Raw genomic sequence first — 20,945 nt, 5'->3', positions numbered from 1 at the left:
GTTTGTGGCTCACTTACTGCAAGAGCCATGGCTTGCTAAAGATGGCTTGTTTTACAAAGCATTTTCACAAGTAGCTGAGCTGTTAATGTCGTTGCTACCTGAGCAGCTTTAATTGTGTTCCTTCTTGCTTTCAGCTAAGCATGACATGCTGGGAATGAAAATCACATACCTTTTTGCCAGGAAAAAAAAAGCAAGTTCTGGAGCAGTTCTGAGTGTGTGCTCCCCCCAGGGATTCGTTCACATATTGTTCTGAGCTGCTTTTCTGCCAAGGTTTGCTGTGGCATTTATTAAAAGATGCCTTCAATACAATTCAGCTTTTATCATCACCATGGGTTTAATTGAAATGATGTGCCCCTTTTTCCTACCAATATCATGTTATTATGGTGTGCAGTGCACAGATGTGCCCTTGGATGCAAACAGGAAATTTTGGAATTAAATCGCTGCTTTTCAAGTGAGGGCACGCATAGCCTTCAATCACATTTTCTCCAAAGGGCACACACTCTTATCCACCAACCTCGTCTTTGTAAAGAAGCACTGAAAAAAGAAGCATTTCCTATCTTACAACCCTTATAAAGACCAGGTTAAACATTGATTTTTTGGCAGAAACAGACATTTAGTGTTCCCCCCCCCCCCGATTTTAACTGAAAGGCAGAGAAAAGCTAACGCCCGCAGCATTCAGGCATGGCGTGGCTCACAGAAGTGAGCAGGCTGCTTGTGCAGCACACCAGTCACTTCCAACCGTGCATCTTAGAAAACAGCCAAGGAGAAGGGAAGGCATGTGGTTTGAATGGAGATAGACAGGCTTACGGCGATTTTAACATAATTTAATATTGGGGACGTGCTTTTATAGCATGTTTATAGCTTTCTGTATACAGAAATGCCCGCACTTCCCAGGCACTGGTGGAACGGTCCAGGCACCTCCCAGCTCTGGGCGCATTCCGTGTCCCTTGTGCAAAAAGCAGTAACTCCAGGACCTGCAGATGGGGTGAGGTGTTTCTTGTTACTAGGAAACCCCTAGAGGAGGACAGGCTATCTTTGTGCAAGCACATTTTTATAAATCAGCACCACTTTCCAAATAGTCGTAAATTAATTCAGAGAGGCTCTTTGACTATGCATGACTGAAGTGAAATACTTGCTTGAGCCTCTGTAAGAGCAGCATCTGGATCACTTCAGCGTGTCCACACTCAGACTTGATTTGCTTGATTCAATAACATTTTACAGGAAAAAAAGAATCAATATCCAGCTTATGAGTCAGCCCCGTGCGCTGAACTGGGGGCTTGGTTATGGAGGTGCTTACTAAATCCCCAGAAGTGGCATGTTGACAGAAATGCTGATAAATCTGTAGCTGCACTGGGCATTACCAGCTACAGCCACACTGCTCTGCACGTTGGGTAACGCTGCTGTGACGCTTCTCTCGCTGTGATCAAAGCACTGGGATTTCAAAGTGAAATTCTTTTAGTCAGACCAAGTTGTCTTTGAATACTCTAACTTTAAACCTCCCTAAAAATACTGGCAGCTGCTCTCTGGACCGTCCACATCCAGTTAGAGAGACCACAAGCCACAGTGATAATGATTTATAGAAATCAATCTCTTTACCTCATTACTGGACTTTCCAGCAAACCTGTGCATTATTAACTCCTTAAAGCCAGACAACTGTATTTTTTTCAGTTTGAACAGATCAATTTCTACAGCTGGACAGTCAGGGAAGATTATTCCCATCAAGGGATTCATTTCCTATCCCAGGGTGAGATACTTTAAGAAGGATATTAAATGTCTAAAAGCTGTCACAGCAGTTTTGCTGGTTACTATTAATCTCGTCCAGTAGAGCTGGTCATCATGGAGCCAACCCGCTACTCCAGTTTCTCCCATTTTGCCCATCAGCCCTTGCATGGTGCTGAAAGCATGTGCATTGAACATATGCATGTGCATGAAAGCATGCCAAGGTGGGAAGGCGCCAGCTGAAGCCTGAGCTCAAATCCAGATTAAGGCCCCTCTCCTCTTGACACCTGCAGGTGGTTTCTCTTGAGTGCCCCATCAACCTGGGGTGAATCAGCCTTGGGGCACCGGGGCCATTTCCTATCCACCATTCCCTCCACAGCCCGGTGCCGGTGGCACAGGACAGGTCATAGTCACAGAAAGCCAGAAGAAAAAGATCTGAAGGTTTTTCTTCAGTCTTCTTACATTTGGGCATCTCTCAGAAAATTAGCTGTGGCTCCCCCCCACAGGGCAAACTGAGCCTCAAGGCAGTACAAGTGCGCACACATCCGCTGGCCACAGGCTGCAAACCTCTCCCTGCTGCAGTGCGTCAGCAATACCGGCAGCACCTTGGGGGGTGTTTGTCTAACCTGCTTTTAAAGATTACAAGTGACAGACACTCCACCACCTTCTCCAGCAATCTGTCCCTGCACCTCTTTGCTCTCACTGTGTATTAGAAAGGAGTTCTCATGCTGGTTGTAATTTAAGCCCATTACTTCCCCGTGAATACACAGAACAAATTACTCCCCTCCTCTTCACAGCAACCTCTTACATATTTGAAGACTGCTCTCTTCTTTAGGCTAATGACAGTGCTTTTGGCGTTTTCCCTAGTCATGTTTCTGACATCCAGGAGCATTGGTGTTCCAGCAGCTGCCTTTTGCCAGGAGCTGTGCCCGCAGCATGGTCAGGACTCCACCATCATCCCCCGGCACTGCGACTGTGCAACGGCTGCTCTGCATCCTGGGAGCCCTAGTCCCATCAGTGCTCATCTCTGCCGAGTAGCATCCTTCAAATTTTGGTAGTGAGCCAAGTGGCAAGGATATTTGATAGAAGTGAAATCTTCCACACCAACTAGAAAATTGCTGCAGCACATTTTTCACACAGCAGGTCTATTGGCCATACTGCAAATGAAATGGGCTTCAGAAAACAGGTGGGTTCAGACAGTTTCTGAGTGGACTTTTAAGGATGTTTTTCAGCCTGGGATGTAGAGAGCTCTGTTGAACACCTGAGATCAGCCCCTAGCTGAGTGTCAGGCACAGTTGCAGGAGAAAACTCTAGGTAGGAGAAATCACTCCAGTGTTGCTGTTACTCAGACGGCCTCTCCTGAGTAAAATCGCTGCTGTTAAACACAAAAAAGCTGTAAGATTTGTTGGAGAAATTGCAACTTGCTTATTCTCTGCATACTTTAAACTGCTGCATTTAACTCCCTAGCACTGTAGCTGAGAATTCAATCATAGTAATAAAATGGCAAAGGGCTCTGCACTGGAGCCCGAGCTGCCATTTAGCAGGAGGGACCAGCCACAGGAAAGCAGCCGAGCCTCTGTGCCCTTTCCCTCGGCTTTAAATAACCACACTGCTAAAGGGCACAGCCTGCATGAGGGCAGCTCTCAGTCCCAGCACCAGTCCCCCTGCACCCTCCCCACACTGCTCCCCACCACTGGCCAAGCATGCCTCTGTGCAGGGTAACCTCAGGGAAGAGATCTCCGCTCTTGAAGGACTAGATTTTGTCCTCAGTTCCAGTCTATGGGAAGCATTCAGCATTTGGGATGCCGAAGTCTGAATGTGCAATATATTTGCCCGTTCTGCCCCAGTTCAGCACAGCTCTTGCGCCCAGGTCGAGCCCAGGGGCAGGCAGGGTGGTATGGGTGCACTGTGGCATCGGGCCTGCCAGCTCCCCTCTGCAGGCATCATGTCTGAAGTGTTGAGCAAGAAGTGACCTGTGCTGCTGCTGCCACTGCTTTTGTCTCCATTCAGTTTGACAGCAGTGGACAGAGAAAAAGTTGGGGTTTTATGACTTCCAAATAGCAGTAAGTGCTGAAACAGTAAAAAATGAACCCCCAAGCTGCTGCTTCTCGCATGAAAACTGTTGCATACATATTTACTGTGCGGATTAAACAGATCTGCTACTCTACAGGAAAAGAGGGAACTAAAGCACCATATTTGCTGTTTTGTTACCAAATTACAATTCATAAATACTTGAGAAAATAAGGTCATTTACATATAACTTAAGTGAGAGAGTGCAGTTGCTGTATGACTGCCACTTGCTATCAAAATCCAGAGTACGATGGTGTAAAAAATGCTTACTTCACCACAGTATCCTAAAATGACAGCACACTGAATACACTTCTGTCAGGATATATTTTTATTAAGGGTCAGTATAAACTCCAGAAGAAACTTTGAATCATTTTTGTCACTACCTACTCCAAATAGAAACAGTCTATAAATTGAATGTAGCTGAATTTTTAAATAGTCAAGTTCCAGGCACAATGCAAATACCTGCCATTTATAAGGCAGATAATTTAAATTCATGAGTAGCTATAAATATGCTCTGTATTACAGGGCTAGATCCCAGAAAATATCATATACAATATTTTGGCTCTTTCTTTCACGCCAACACTTCATTGTAGATGTACGAAAAGCATCTAATAATTCTCTCTATATAACTTTCCAGCTAAAAAGTAAACTCTTTGGTAATTACTACAGCAGTGTTTATTTCAAATTTGACAGTAATTTTTCCAAGTAGTATTACCATGCTCATTCGTAACTGCACACTCTATAACATGATAAATGGAGGATCCATGAAGTTAGTTGAGAGTGAGCTGTATTAGGCAAGCAAAATGTTAAAGAAATTTCTGGACAACGGAGGTAGGAATGAGAGGTTCCAGATTATGCCAAATTTTCTGGTCTGCCTCTATCGACACAGATTTATTTGGTTCTACGTTTACCTGACAAAATAGATTTTCAGTTTGTTATTCACTCAAACTGTGTTGTGATAGCATTACTTACTGTGTATTAACAACCTAAACACATATTTCAATCCAGCACCTTAGCTGTCTTCAGATTGGTGAAAATTCTACATGGCTGAGCCAGAAATACCTATTAATGCAAGCATATTTTGGAGTATGGTTTCTCATGCAAAAATAATGATTTGGAGCTCCTGTAGAAAATCATTAGGATTCTTTCGCTTTACATATCTTGGACTGTGAGAAGAACACACACACATCATGCTGTTCTTTCACTTTGAAAGGGACAGTCTTCTACAACAGGCAAAATGAGACACACATACTGTTCCAGTCCGTACATCTGTTACTCTGAATTGGTTAGCCATCCCATTCTCCATTATTCTGATCATTGTTTTCTTCTTCTTCAGAATCAGCAGACACTTTCTTAATTCTCTGGATGACTGCCTTAATGCTTCTCTCTAGCTCATTAGTGGATCCTTTACTGACGTCTTTCTCAGTATCTCGATTCACTTTTCTTAGTTTAACTCCTTGCCTTATGGCAGAGAGGATGTTGTCTTTCACAGAAGCATACGGATTTGGATGTTCCACTTTGCGAAGATGAACTTCATTACGTTTTAGAGAAGCCAAAACCTCATCCATGGAACCTGCAACACATACATGTATTGTTACCAGAAGAAAGAACAAGACAACCACACTTTGAGGCATAAAACCTTACCCAAGTGTTCAGGGTTCTTCCTTTCATGTTTGCTAGAGACAGGAAAAAGACTGGTCTGTTCTGGCACAGACTCCTTCAAGCTTCTGCAACACAACACTCTGGAACAGCTTTTAAAAAGCAGTTAAAACTTTTATATCTGGAATTGAGAATCCAATGCCTCTTCAACATTATACAAGATTGTGCTCTAAGGAAGGAATTATACACAAAGGAGGATGCTTCTTTTTCATTACAACTTTACGGGCTTTCAAAAAAATTTCACTGAACCAAAAAAATCTCTTCTATTCTGTGTTTGAAACAATCTACCATTCCTCCTAGCTTGCTCAGATGCCTGCTGTGACTGTCAATTGCATTTTTGCTCAGCCAAGAGAAAAATGAAAGGATTTGAGTAGAAGGCCTTGAAACTGCACCACTGAAGTCAGTGGGAGCCAGATCAGGCCCTAAGCAGGCAGGCAGGCAGCTCTTTTCTGTATGGACTTAAAAAATAATTTCCATTTTACAACATGATTTAAATCTCGGGTGTATGCTTCTGAACTTCAGACCGTAAAGGACACCATACTGAGAGAGCTTCCACTAGTTCTCTTGACACACACTAATTTGAATTTTACTCCTTCTGTTGGATTCTTTCTTGCTAGCTTCAGACTGTCGCAAAGGGAGGCAGTTTCCCTGGACAGCAGTCAACTCCTACAGCCGTAGGTTCAGAGCATCAATGCCTCACAGCTGGAAGTATTTTTTCCATGCACAGTGCACAGAAGGTTATGTGATTCATATCACATATTCTTTCAAGTGATCAAGCACTTAAAATAATATTCTGCTAAATCCTGTGGTACCTTCAGAGACTGAGATGCCAGAAAAGGATCAAAGATCCACCAAGTTGTCTCACAAAGCCGTGAAGTAAGAACGCCTTAAGTCTATTAATCAAATGGGCTGCCTGGTAAGACTAGTCTAACAAATCATAGAAGTTCCCCTTGGAAAGTATGTTAACACGTTACAGACAATATTTTCAACACCAAAATATGAACCTCTCCTGGCTTTTCATGTGCAAATACATGAGTAGTCTATGTGTAACTAAAACCTGTTTATGAAGCTGTTTCAGCAAGTTCCTGTGGCAGTATTTTACTGATTACTATTACAGCAATTACCATGCTGAGTTTCTTCATTAAATAGGTGTAAACAACCAAAGAGACCTCTCTGATTAACAAAAAGGATTTTTTTCTTATCCAAAAATAATGAAAGGACACAATGTTAGGCTGTGAGTGGTAGTAAATATTAGCTGCTAACAAGGCTATTCTAGTAGCAATCAGACTACTCTGGTGTACAACCCCTGTTGCTAATCAAAGCTTCTTAAGCATATCTGTGGTAGTTAACCCACAGACCTCCCAGACTGAAGTCCGCACACTGATCCACTGGATGCACAGTAGTCTGGCACAGTAACTCAATTGCATCTCAGCCCTTCAGCTGCTTGTACTTCCCCTTGGAAAAACTGAAAATGCTGAACTTTCCTTGGTATTTCTGCCTGTGGTTTGCCTCTTAACTGAGACGATACAAAGGCCGCTTAGATGTATTGTGAATAGTCTGAAAAGGAAAAGGAATGTACCACATTTAAAGACATGTTTCATTCTAGCATAAGCTCCACTGTAAAAATGACAATAAAAAATTGCTGCCTTCCAACTTAGATCAATCTCCCTGACATAGTCAAAATATCTGCTTGCTTTAGAGATAAAAATAAGCCTGTTAGCAGGATGTAACCAGTGCAGCCTTCGGAGGCTGCTGAGCTCTATTCTCAAACTACTCTTTCAATTGCCAAGGTCAGCCTTCAATTACACCTGCGTGGTCTTGCTAACAAAGCAGAAGTGTAACAGAGCAGAATTTTTGCCCTAGGAACGTTCATGTGCCAAAGCTATCCATCTGCCTTTCAAATCCTGGTTGAATTCTGCATGAATTCTCTTAAGAAACTTTTATTTAGAAACCAAGCAAATTGTAAGTGGACACAGGCTGTGCATATCTTAGAAATGCAAGCAGCCCAGCTGCTAGCTCTGTAGTATGTAAAGTGCAGCCTTAGTACAACCACAAATTGACCCACAGTAGTCTTCTGACTAGACAGGTGATTAATCCTCCATCAAAATGCCACATTCAGTTCAAAAGTTGCAAAACTGTGGCAAGAAAAAACTTGGTAATAAACATTGCTTCTCACCAAACAACATGAATAAACACCCTCCCCTTGAAATTTCTTCTGACACCTTCCTACCTATTACTGCAGTGGGATTTGCAGTGTCATAAGAAATGCAGGTCCTGAATTACAATCTCCACAGAACTAGTAGTGCTGTGATTAAGCATGGTTTAAACTAACTTGTAAGGCTGTACTTAATAAATGCAGGATTCCGGAAGAGATTCTAGTTCAAATGTCCTAAAAGACTCATAGCACTTCCCCAAAAATGCAGTCACACACTCGTGAGCGTGAGGACCCTGTGAAGTGTATCAAAAGGGATATACAAATCATTGTTCCTCACTTAGCATCCTGAGTTATGGTCAGTGTTATTGTATGTGGTTTCTTAGACTAAGCTTTCCAAGAGCTTCAGTCTCTTGAGCAAGACTGCATACTATTCCTGTCCAGAACCATAAGGAGGGAGAACAGAAAAATACAGGAAACGGAAAAAAACCAAACACCACCAGTTGATGTGAGCCTTCTTACCTATGTAATTATTTATAGACCTCCTGGATGAGTCATCCTGTTTGTGCAGTGCAGGGCTTTCTGTGGGGACATCGGAGCTAAGGAGAAGTGGCTTATCCACTATTGCTGACGGTGTCTTTAACTGAAGGGGTAAAGAGGGAGGTGGGGGAGGAGGGGGTAGAGGAGGAGGAGGTGGAGGAGGGGGTGGTGGTGGTGGTGAGGATGGAGAGACCATCAATCCCCCACTGTGCTTTTCTTGCTCTGAGTCAACAGCAGTAACAAAAATCTGGACAGGTATATCTGCTGAGGTATTGTGATATGAAGGTTTTGAGTCTTCGGCATCTACTAGCAGTATGCTCTTTGGCTGCTCTGGAGCTGCCCTTGCTCTCGACGAAGGTGGAAGGGACAGTACTGCAACCTGCTGAGTGATGTTTCGTGGCAGGTTGGGACTAAGAGGCTGGGGATGAGATGTTTTCAGAACAACATGAGGTGGACACTTCTGAAAAACAAATCATAAGGCAAGAGGTCACATCTCCATTGGACTGGCCAAAACACAAACCCCAAAGAGACAAATAGCCACAGAGTATAGACTTGTTCCACTCACCCATTCAAGCAGAAAATTCAACCCTGAACAAACTTAAATTAATATCAAGATACTTCTTTCAAAGCCATTTCCTCACTTGTATTCTTTGCAACAGGTTCTGCACCTGGAAACTATATTCTTAGTGGATTTAATCCTCTTGACTCATACACAGTCCTACTTTAGGCTATCCAAACGGTTGTCTCTGACTTGGACTGTGCTTACACATGAGCTATGTCTACTTCCTGACGTGTTTTGACACCACTTAGGACTATGTAAGTTCACAGTACTTGCCTCTCTGAATGTCTTCAGCCTCTCCAGTGTTTTCTGACGTTCCTGGCTTATCCAAGCTTTTTTCTTTTTCTCCTCCTCTTTTTGCTTGTCTCTCTTCTGCATTAAAACACAAGTAAGTGAGCATTAGTGTGTGAAAACAAGCAGCCACCAGATTCTCCAAGGCTGCTATTCAGTACTCACTATCTGTATGCTATGATGCTGCTGGAAGCGTTTTTTGCTCTCTTCTGCCTGTTGCAGTCTCTGCCGATGGCTTGCTTCACATCGATCCTGGTAGAACAGCAAAATTCATGCAACCCTTGGTTAGTTCACGTTTACTGGGCACCACCTGTGCCATTAGTTCCTGTACACAAGCCACTAAACAGCAACTAATATCAAGTGCTTAGCTGTGCCAAAAAGGATGGCTAAGCTCAATCAGTGGCAGATGTGAGACCCTGAAGGTAAAGTCTGTGGGACTCCTTCATGGCTAAAGCCAATGGGATATTTTGTTCTCCTAATTAATGATAGGGTTATTCATGCTGCAGAGGGAACATACCCAGATCTGAATCGATCCCTCTGTCCTACATTTAGGTTAAAAAAACAGAGAAGAAAGAAAAGGGGAAAAAAAAAAAAGAAAGCAGCAACAAGCTCTGAAGAAATTTCACCCAGGTACCGGCTGGAAGGAAGCGGTGCAAAGACATGAGGAAGAATGCAAGAGGGAAGATAGCCGGGCATTAGAAAAATGCAAGGCTACTTTCCCACTGTCCCTCATTTGCCATAGCTCCCAAGTACAAAAGCCAGGGAAGCAAGGGTATGGGAAGCACAATGAATGCCTAACAGGGATACCTTCTTTAGTAACAAAGTGCTGCAGAGAAGCTGCAGGCTTCAATATTTTCTCTGGGAGTCGCTATTTGTCACTGTACAGAGGGGGATTATCCACATGGCTGAGTAAGCATTTCCAAATCATCTGGCATTTGGCTTTAGTGTTATATAACCAATAGACAGCAATTAAGTGAATGAAAACAGAAGCAAAGGAAGTGTCTGCCGAGGAAGCAGTTGCAAGCAAGAAACAATGATGGCTCACAATACATTTCCAATGTCACTCCCATTTTGTCCAGGCTAGTGAGGGGTAAAAGGCTGGATAGACTGGAGCAAATTCTGCTCTCTGCCCCAGGACTGCGCAGATGTAAGGTAAGCTCAGCTCACTGGGAAGGTTCACGAGTTAACTGTGACCTCACTTGTGTCTTCCTAGTGTCCTGCTCTGAATGGAAAACAAAGGAAAAAACTGCCCTTTGCACAGAACTGAGAGGCTGGAGAGAGAATTGTAGCAGTTAAATTTTCCCCTCCCTCCTATGCAAAAGTAAAGTATCTGTCACCACAGCTTCCTTCATTACATGCCAGGTTTCCTCCTGTACTGCAGCTGCTTTGTAAAAGGTTTGTAAAAGGCCACAGCTCCATCTGGCCACAGCAGGGCTCTGGTAAGGTTTAGCTGATACGGGAACACCTCCTGGGTCACCCATGTAAGTTTGTGTTATCTTAATAAACTAGAGAGGCACTTGCACCACACAGTGGAGTGTAAAGCTGGCTTTAAAAAAATCGCGTTGCCCCTCTCTGTTTGGAGGCTTTGGCACTGAGTCATGTATTATTTTATATGCTCCACCCAAAGCTTCCCTAGCTGTTTCCTGGCCATCCCTCTTGAGTCAAGACATCAGCTAAAGAAAATGCACATCTCCAGGACTGCATTTACTTTTTTGTTCCTGAGGTAGGCTCTCCTCGCACAGACAGTCCCACGCTTTGTCTCCAACTGCTTAGTCTTCTGCCTCAGCATCGTCATTTCTGACAAGTTAGCGTAATGTTGTCCCATTGTCTGTTCAATGACCTTGAGCTCCTCAGGGTTTTCACATGTATCATAGTAAACAACTTCATCCTGTTTCTCTAAAAAGGCATTTGGCATTTTTTTAAAAACCCCAAAATTGCCACAGTTATTTAAACATTTAAAAAACTAATGACATTTTAAAAGCCACTGAAAGCAGTAAGTTAGTTATTAGAAAGTGTAATGCTCCAGAGTGGAGCTTGGTCCTTCAAAGTCTTATGCAAACATGTCACGTTACTCACAGGGATGCTTTGCAGGATCAAATTTGTGCTGTTAGCATTTGTTATTTAGCTTGCTCTTTCAAATGGCCCTCTGTGCTTTAACTCCTACCCTCACTGACTGAAGTTTTCCTGGAAAACTGAAGACTGTTCTGATCAACACGGGGTGACTTATTTTATTATTTACCACATTTTAATTATGCAACAAGCAGGAGCAATGCTTACTTCACAGTTCACCACAGTATTAGAGAATTCATAAGAACAAATAAGCGTAAACAAGACTGGTGCCTAATTTGGTCATAAATATGTTATGAAGAGACACTTAAACTGGAGTATAGCAGTATTCAAGTACCATCTAGCTGTAATTACCTCTTTTTGTCATTACAGGATATTGCAATTTCTACAAATTAAATTACAACAGATTTGTGATGAATTTCAGGACCCATTTCAGCAAGTCATGATATCCATATTCTCTGTTCAAAGATCATGTAACTCAGAGCAGTTAAGTATTTTCTATGGAAGTCATTCCATTTGCTAAACCAGTGCATGCACATATCACAGCTGCTGGCAAGATGAGCTACCCGTATGGCTTATTTTTAAACTCGTGTTATCAAATTAATGTCTAATTAGTCAGAAGACAAAATATTAGATGGTGCCAGGCATCAATGTTTTCCAACGATGCTTTCTACTATCAAGACCTCAGCACTGATAATTTTTTTTTTTTTAAGTTAAAACAGAGCAGGCTATATCACTCATGTGTTTCAGATATGTGCTTAAATATTTCTTTATTCTTACCTTTAATCTGTCTCCTTAAAGTGTCCAACTGTACAATAAGCAGCATCTCTTCATGTTTCAATACTTCAAGCTGTACATTATATAATTCCAGCTGCATTTCATAATACTGTATTTCCAGCTCCTCCACTACAGTCAGGTTCTCTTCTTCTTCACTGAGGTTCTCCATCTGTATAGACCCAAACAGAAGATAAAAAGCATTAATAACAAAATGAAATATGGAACACACACGAAACACGCATGCATGCACAAATACACGTACAAAGCCTGGCCTAACTGGCAGCTGCTTAGGTCCTTTGGTATGGAAACAACAGAACATTAGAAATAGCTTGGAACAGAAACTCAGAGGAACAGAGAGCCTTATTAACCTAAAGTGTAATTTTACCTGAAGTCTACCAGGAAAGACTTCATTATCATCTGCACAAATAATACTGCTCCTGAAAACAATTACATACAGTGCAGTACACTACTCTTGGAAAATAAATATCCAGTAGTCCTAGCAGCAGTTAGATGGCATCAAATCAAGATCAGAAGATTAAAATTAGGTAAGTATCTTTATTTTGCAGTGTCCTCTGAAAATAATATCTGGTCTTTATCTCCCTAAACCTAACAATTTTAAAGATTAATATCACAAATGCTAATAAGACACTTGAACTGTAAAAGCATGTATCTTAACCTTTGCTAAGTGTCCTTGTCTGTGCAGGAGCAATTTTAAAAAACCAGAGTCATGCATTTTTCCATAACTTAAAACCATATTGAAAACCTAAGATTTTTCATAAACAAAGACTTTGAAAGTCTATTCCCCATGACCACTTCCAGTAGGTTTTGATCAGCCCTTCACAGAATAGTGACAGAAAAGGAGGCTTTGCAAGGTCTTACGCTTTTCTGAATGCCAGCTCTCTTCTGCTTCAGGCACAACTCTCTTGCCCTCAGATGCTGAAGAGTTTCTTTAGCTAGCATACATTTCAGGTTTTCTAATCGTGGCAAAGCTGATGCCCAGCTGGTTTTACCAAATCTTTCCTGATCTTGTTCCATCTGTTTGTGCATTGCTGCAGATTAAAAACATTACAATAAGATATGAGAAGTGCAGTGTACTAATAGACCTTATGCTTTTCTGTTGTACCTGCAGTACTAGAAGTATTGATGCTATTAAACAGTTTCTGAAGCTTCTTAAAAATTACAAGACTAAAAGGTTGAATTTATGATTTTATGTAAGTAAAATACTTCATTGTACCATGGAAACATGCTTTAACAGTTACTCAGCAATCTACTCAGTTAACATGCTGAAATCCTCAAGGCTTGTATACCAAGCACTAGAAGTGTGCATGGTTGCTGTTCAGAGATTTGCAGCCCTATGTCTCAGGCCTTGGCAACGTCTGTGTGCAAGCCAAATTGGTTAAAAGATATAAAACTTAGGTGAATAAAATGTTTCTTTCTTAAGCTGGGCACTCATCTTAACCTCAGGGTCTGCAGAGAGAGACCAGCAAAGGTGGCAAGAATTGCTCAGTCCCCTAGGTATTTACACAACCTCTTGTATACATCATTCTGATTACCTGCCAGAGCCTTTACAGTTTCCTTGAAGTAGTTCACAGTGATATCCTGAATAGAGCACACAGCATTCTCAGCTCGCTTAGTCCATTCTTCAGCATCTTTCTGCAAAGCTGCTACTCTTTTAGGCCCCAAATTATCATACTGCAAAGATTTCTGCAAGGAGACAAAATTCTCAGATACCAACTGGTTACCACAGTGGTGCAGCCTGCATTACGCTATACTGAGAGACATTTCAAGCAAGGCAGAGCATGGTGGCAAACATGACCTTCCCCTCACCTGTCACAAAGTGAATCACTGCTCATGCCTATGTATTGCCTTGTTCCTCATTCTCTAGGCTAACTCAGAACCTTTGTTCCCCAATCATGACTTCATGCTTAACTTTGGATAACTTAATTATTAAAATATTTTTAAACTATCATCTTAAAAACCACATCCAGTACAAATGTTTTCAGTTGTTACTAAAAGTAACTCAAAACCACTCTTCTATGTTCTATTTTTCTCCATGTGTTGACAGCACATCGCACTGTCAGATTCTCCAGTTTGGCAGTTCTTTAACAGAGGAACAGGGATATTGAAAAGAAACATAAGACAGTATTTTCAAGTCCATAAAGTATACATGCATACAAGACTAGTATTCAAACTTTTTTTTAAAGAATTAGATTCCAAATGAGCCTAAATATCCCTTAAGAGTTTTTCTTTATATACAGAAACAAACTTTCTGTTTCATCCATTCAAATTTTCACTTTCAGTACAGCATACTGGGTATTTTATTGTCACAGATTTAGACCTTCAGTATCCAAGAACCTTAGTCTAAACTCAAAACCGTTCTGTTCTTTTTGAGAACATTAACAGCTCACTTCAATTTTAACAGACTATTTAAGGAAAAACCAAAACAGTAGATGGCAGTCTTTTCCAGGGGCACCGTAACTTCCAGTTTAAGATGCACATAAAATTAAATGCACACAGTGACAACTGACATGTTTTAAACTGTACTTCTAGCAGGTTGTAGCAGCAGTAGAAAACCACTTTTTGTGATAAGGTCTCCTCTGCCTTCTATTCTACCACCACAACTGAGTTAATCTGGTGCATCAGCATTGCTGGGGGATGGCATTCTCAGCGTCACAAACTAATCCCACAACGAAGGCTACTTAAATCTCTGTAAAGTCAGCCTACCAGAGTAAACCCCAGAGAGGTGGATCTTGGGGATGTTTTCCTTTTAAGTCCTCAAAACAAAAGGAAGTGGGACACTGGTGGGAAGACAGCTGCAGTTCTTTTCAAGTCAGTGTCAGGGACTCTCGAGATCCTCTCTCTCAGAGTGGTTCTACCCTAACTCTGAATTTCTCAGTCATGTTTGGTGGCTTGGCAGGCAAAAAAAAAGTAGGTACAGACAGAAGTAGAGAATGTTAAGTGATTTGAGTCTAAACCACTCCAAGAGCAGCTGATGCCCTACTGTATAACTTGTCCTTTCACTTTGTAAAGGCAAACCTACCAGGATTTCCAGTTTGTACAGTGTCGCCAGCTCTCGCATATCTCTGAAGGGCTGCAGTAAATACTGGTAGAATTGTGTTGCCATGGTGACCAAATCCTGATAAGCTTCGTCTTCTTCTTCATAAACCTTCATCAAAGCCACCATTGTGTCAGCATTTTTATGCTGCTGAAGAACCTAGTGGGATAAAAGGTAAATCAGACTTAGCTGCTTTGCATTCATGTGCACTGACTGCTGACAAGCTTTTGTGGAAAGGACCTGCCATTTGTCATTCGATGAACAGGCAAGACTTCCCCCTACACAGGAGGCGTAGGCCAGGCATTCAGCAGCCACCCCTAGCTGGAAATATCTTTAACACCACACTGTTAAAGGCACTAACTGCTGCATATTGCACTGGGAGACTGCCTAGGGCTTCCACCACAGAAATTCTAATAGCTGTGTACAGGTGACTTGGTTGCTGCTTTTTATAAACACAAATGGGAAACCGGGGAAGTCTGTGTACTGGAAGGATAGTAAGGTATTCTTAAACTAGCTCTTGCATTGCTTCCACAATTCCTAAATGCCTGCTAATATGAAATGAGTTTCTGGATCCAGAATTTCCAACTTCAGGCATAAAAAATCAGATTGCCATTTAAAAATATGAATTCAGAAACAGATTTCTACTCCTGATATACCCTGCAGTTAAATTCCTTTAACATTTATATAATTTATAATAGTTCAGTTCTAGGGATATTATACCTCGTAACTTGTAATTCTTCCATGGAACAACTGCCTTTCTGATACACTAGCCCTTATTTGCTTCTATGACAAAATATAAAGTTGGAAACTTCCCCTCATTGCATTTTTTACTGGCACCAGTCAAAGCTTCAAAGATTTTTCTTTGACAGCACCTAGCACAGAACATGGCACGCTCTGCGTGCCAGGACAGAGTGAGCCAGCTGAGAGAACACAGCTAAGTTCCTCTGAGAAACACAGACCTTCCTGAAAGGACAGCGTTTGCTCTACAGCCCTGTAAGGGAAGGGAATGGGGGGTATCTAGTGCTACAAAAATGAGAAAAAGCATTAGAAACATTAGCTTGATTGTGTTGCAACTGAGAAGCACTGAAATTAAACGATCACCTTTGCTCTTGCCAGCTAAGTCTGGGTAAGACAGCAGGAACAAAGTTCCCAGCTGCAAAGGCACTTCCCCAGGGAAAACCTGTAGAAGTCAGCTCAAGGGCATTTCCCACCAATCCTCCCTCGAGGCCTAGCACACGCAGGATGGGAACAAGAGGATCTGAACTGCAACAACTTCTGATAATCCCAGAAGTCCTGTGGCCCCTTAGGATTCCCCAGGAGCTCATGGTAGCTCAGACAGTCCTAGGGCCCACCTGCAGCAATTTAATTGTCTGGTTTTTTTCCTCCACTATCAAAGCCAAATAGAAACGCAATAGTTCACTTTTTGGTTTCCATTCTCAAAGCAAGTAGTGAGTGTCATGCTGCTCCTGAAGGATGCTTATAGTGAGCAGAATGGGAAATATCAGTAAAATTTCAAAGTCAATTCATGAGACATTCATTACACGGGTTTGGGGTTTTCTTGGGGACAGACAGGGGTTGGGGGGGGGTGTGACATTTTGTCTATTTCAAAGTAAAATCTTGCTTTTACACAACCTGATATTCTTTCCACAGAATTCTGGTTCATCGTTAGCCCAACTGACTGCTCTGGTTGTTGTAATGGTATTGCTCTTGGGTTTTTTCCTTTGTCTTTGAACACACATACACACAAAAAAAGTATTTACAATACTCTCCTCCATCTTGTATCGGTATCTTCTGAATTCTTCAAAATTAATCTCCTGGCCCAGAGGATGAAGTATTTGAGAAGGACATGAATGTTAAAAGGGAATAAGGATACTCAGATACTTAAGGCTAACTTAGTGCCAGAAGAGGCAGGTTTTATTTCTTGAATCTTGTGTAACTTGGTCTAGACTGCAACATAATGAATTTATGTCCCTGTTAGGCCTGCAAATACAACAACACTTTGTAGCCTGTTTAGCCATATCCAAAATATAGTTGGAAATAACAGAATAACTGGCACCGAGCTATACTTAACCACCAAACCCCAAACTGCCTCATGGCTGCACATGCTTGGGCTGCTTGCAAAAGAACATGGTGGCTAGAATATATTTCTAACTGGGCCATGAACTGTTATAGTCAGTTAGAGAAACTGTACCTTTTATATACAACACTGTACATGAATTTCATGTAAATTGAAGTTTTCTTTTTAAAAATAGTGTCCTCCTGAAACAGTAATGTTGTTACAGCTGTTAAATACTGAAATAGGAAACAGAAGGCTAAAGCCAATTGTCTTAACTTCCCTCCAAAGCACGACCACTTTCATAAAATACCTTTCAGCCTACTTTGCCAGGAAATAGACTGCAAACAGATACAGCAAGAAAACTATAGCAGCAACACACTGGTGAGCCTAATGTATCTGTAACGCTTGTTTTAACATACTGACATCCTCATTGCAACCATTTTACTAGAGTTTAAATTCATGTTTACTACAAGGGGAGAAAAGCCAGGAACCTATCTACAGCAAAAACAAACTTATAGTACTAAAGGGAGAAAGGGCTAACATCATCATTAGTTCATACAATCATTAGGCCAGAATCTGACACTTGAAAAACAACACAGCTTCTCTGACTACAAAACACATACTTGGCATAGGCCTATGGCTAGGTTTGGTTTTAATAAAAGACCTAACTAAGAATCCCCCAGTTATAGGCATTACTGCAAACAGGCAGTCTGAGACCTTCACAGGGAGGTTAGAAAATTAGAACATGGTTGTACTCTCCCTTTATGTTATCATTCCACCCATTGCACAACACAGCTGGGTATTTTTAGCAACGTGTTTTTGTAGGAGCGCTTGCAGCTTAAGTAAGCACCCCAACGTCTTATACTGAGTGCGCACCCAGAGTTGGTTTATTCCCCACTTAATAAAGCAGCACTTAGAAAGACTTATGACACTCAGTACTTGAGAAAGTTGGCCTAGCAGATTCCAGACAATCAAAAAAGTGTTTGTGTAAGCACCAATCTGAACACTGGACAATACTACGAGCAAGATGGTATTAGTGACTTAGTCACCCTTGCTCACGTTATCCGAATGTGTATTTGACCTGAGCGACTGAAGCTCTTGCAGCAGAGGCTGCCAGCCTCATGCATGCAACTCCCAGGCAAGCAAGAGGTGCTTAAGCTCAGAGGCTCAGACAGGTACAGCTGCGAGCCGTGCTGCAGCAGGGAACAGCAAAAGTGGTCCTACACCGAGGGAAACCCTTGTCCTGCCCGCAGGGAGAGCAGGGGGTGCCCCTGCATCGCCCCCACCCCGCACCCCTCAGGGGCAGCCTCAGGCCAAGCCCGGCGCGCCTGCTGCCCCAGGCCGCCGGCCCCCTCGGGCCCCGCCGGCGCTGCGGGGCGGCCCCTCCGCCCCCCCGCCCGGCCCCGGGGCCCGTACCCGCCGCAGGGCCTCCTTGGCCCGGGCCAGGTGGCCCCGCAGGGCCCTCCCGCGGAGCTCGTGGAGACTCTCGAAGTACTCGTCGTCGCGGCGGCGGTCGGCGGCGAAGAGGACGTCCAGCACCACGCGGCCACCGCAGAGCTCCAGGGCCCAGCCCAAGTAGAGCTCCAGCTGCCGGCACAGCCCCTGCAGCTCGGCCTCGCCCGGCGCCGCGCCGCCAGGGAACAGCACGGCCCAGAGCCCGCCAGCGGTTGCGGCGCCGGGCAGGGAGGGCGGCAGCGCGGGGAAGGCGGGCTCCAGGCGCGGACAGATGGCTGCCAGCTGCCGGTGGACGCCGCGCAGGGCCGGCGCCGAGAAGAGGCCGGCCCAGCTCTGCGGGGCCTGCGGCGGCGACGCCGCCGCCTCCGCCCGGCCGTGGCAGGTCACGGCGAACGCGCCCTCCACGCCGTTCCAGCCCACGAGGAAGCGGAGCCGCGGCGGCGGCTGAGGCTCGGTGAAGGCGGTGTCGCGCACGGCCACCCACCCCTCCAGGCTATCCGGCTGCGGCTCCATAATGGCGTCGGCCGCGCAGCCCCCGCCGACCGAAACAGAAACCGACCGGCCCCCACTGCGGCGCGCGCACCCGGCGGGGGGGGGGGGGGGCCCTCGCGTCACGTCACCGGCAGCGCGCGGAGCCACTGGCCGGCGTCGCCCAGGGGCGGGACCAAGGCGCAGCCGCCAGAGGGGGTGGGGGCGGCTAGGCGGCACTCACGTGGCTGGCACGGAAATAAATAACATGGAAAGAGAGGGGGGTGATGCCTGCGCGATGCGGAGTTAAGGCCCTGAGTGTGCAAAAAATCCCAGTTCTTTTTGTGAAATAAGCACGTATTCCTGTGAACAGCGGTGGGCACACGGCCCTGCGGGAAGGAGCACGGGCATTACCTCAGGGCGTCCGCTGACTGCGGGAGGCCTCTGCCATTTTCCTGGGCCCCGTGGGTTTGAGCCGCTGGCTGGATGCTGTGGCTGCTGGCTGAGGGGAAGCTGCTGTGCACTAGCAGTTTTCCAGCCATCATTCCCATGGGCCCGGCAAAATTTCACAAGTTGATCCCAGCCAAAACCCTATGGTCCTTCCCTGCACTTCAAAATGAAGAGGTGACACCCTGTGTCAGCCTCCAAGCCCTGGTGGTGGCAGGTGGCACCAGGCCCCAGTGCCTGCCATGCCACATGCTCAGAGGCTGTGGCCACAAACCACTTTGCAGTCAAGTGGTGCTTGTCCTTAAACCAAACTCAGTCCTAAGGTCATCATAGTTATTATACCACCTAAATACCGTCTCATGGGCCTCTGAGGGGAGTGGGGAGCAAAGAGATTTTTATATAGCACATGTCTTTTATTCAGGCCTTGTGTGCAAGGCTGAATTTAATTAACGGTAAACACGAATTAAATTCATGTTTATTCTTGGAAAGTTATATTCTAGTCTTTGGAAGCAAAGCTGACGCTACTAATTTTTTCAGTAAATTAAGGCCTGCAAGACAGTGTAGCTTAACAGTATAAGGGAGAATATAAGTTGTCATTTGAAAAATTAATAAAATCTCTCTGACGGCATAAATGTTAACATTTCAGCAAATGCTCCATAATTTATGTGAAAACATCTCTGCTCTGATCTCACAGATGATAGAGGCACTGTCAGCGGTAATGAGATCATGACTACATGGGTAATTAACTTGCAATTCCTTATCGAAACAGCAACAATTGCACTGCTAGCCATGTGAGAAAATTACACCAGGTTTAATTGGAAAAGGAGGAAAAACCAGAGCTGTGTCAAGATCCAACAGACATTTCCCCTTGCACTGTCCCCTGAGTTCAAGACGTATATAATTCAATGTTCTCAAATGTGCTTAAAAACCTCTTGCCAGCAAGGCTGGCTCAGTAGCATGTTCACAAGCAGAAGATTATGTATGCTGGACAGCTGTGGGTTTGAGTGGATACATAAAGCTCAAGTGCTAGTGTAATCACAATAATCAGTGGTAATATACAGCCTGGTTTTATCAGGTGAACCACTACTGAGTGCAGACTGAAGGCATATGTTCCTGTGAAAACCCTCCCTAGCTGTGCTGTTGCCTACCTTTTTCACTATAGTTAGCTCACCAGTGGACCAGCATAGACATACAGGGTAGGAATGTATGTGTATGTATAATAAGTATATACAACATCATGATTTCTGATATTTTTCTAAATTCTGATTTTTAAATATTTTTTTCTAGAATCTGTTCTTGATTCCAACTCAAGCCTGTAGTAAAACTTCTGCTAATTTAATAGAGAGCAGGGCTTTGCCATTAAAATTTTGCAAAGAACAGAACAGACACTTCCATTTAAATACACAGTATTGCTGTAAGTATCTGTCCAGCTCTTTGAGTTTGTGCAGAGTGCACATTTTGTGTATCCCACACACGATACTCTGCCTAGCACCACAGTCTTGGAAATCACACCTAGAGTCAGTGACTGCACTCTGCCGGCTTTATTAACACCAGTTCAGAAAGCAATAGAGCTTTAGCAAGGGGTCTGTATAATTGTTCCAAGTACTTCAGATCCAGGAATCAACCTTCA

The 20,945-nt window shown here is 43.7% G+C and overlaps 1 protein-coding gene across 1 annotated transcript; it reads right to left on the bottom strand.

The window, feature by feature from the left end:
* Window positions 1-4,094: 4,094 nt before the first annotated feature.
* Window positions 4,095-18,983, bottom strand: WHAMM (WASP homolog associated with actin, golgi membranes and microtubules). Its single transcript, XM_075100482.1, has 10 exons — window positions 18,362-18,983; window positions 14,875-15,048; window positions 13,388-13,538; window positions 12,714-12,883; window positions 11,838-12,003; window positions 10,699-10,886; window positions 9,156-9,242; window positions 8,976-9,071; window positions 8,123-8,600; window positions 4,095-5,362 (listed from the first exon to the last, which is right to left on the bottom strand). Exons 1-10 carry the CDS (start codon window positions 18,911-18,913, stop codon window positions 5,076-5,078), a joined length of 2,349 nt encoding a protein of 782 aa, XP_074956583.1. The 5' UTR covers window positions 18,914-18,983; the 3' UTR covers window positions 4,095-5,075.
* Between the last annotated feature and the right edge of the window lie 1,962 nt (window positions 18,984-20,945).

This window comes from Phalacrocorax aristotelis, chromosome 7 (assembly GCF_949628215.1).
Source record: "Phalacrocorax aristotelis chromosome 7, bGulAri2.1, whole genome shotgun sequence".
In the NCBI taxonomy this organism is placed as follows: Eukaryota; Metazoa; Chordata; class Aves; order Suliformes; family Phalacrocoracidae; genus Phalacrocorax; species Phalacrocorax aristotelis.
The sequence above is the reverse complement of the archived record's forward strand: the minus strand, read 5'-3'. Positions and strand labels throughout refer to the sequence as shown.

Coding starts and splice junctions, on each gene's coding strand:
- WHAMM (XM_075100482.1), bottom strand. CDS start 18,913: ATGGAGCCGCAGCCGGATAGCCTGGAGGGGTGGGTGGCCGTGCGCGAC. Junction 13,539..14,874: donor TGTACAAACTGGAAATCCTG/GTAGGTTTGCCT, acceptor GTCTCCTTGCAG/AAATCTTTGCAGTATGATAA. Junction 9,243..10,698: donor CCTACCTCAGGAACAAAAAA/GTAAATGCAGTC, acceptor CTGTTCTACCAG/GATCGATGTGAAGCAAGCCA.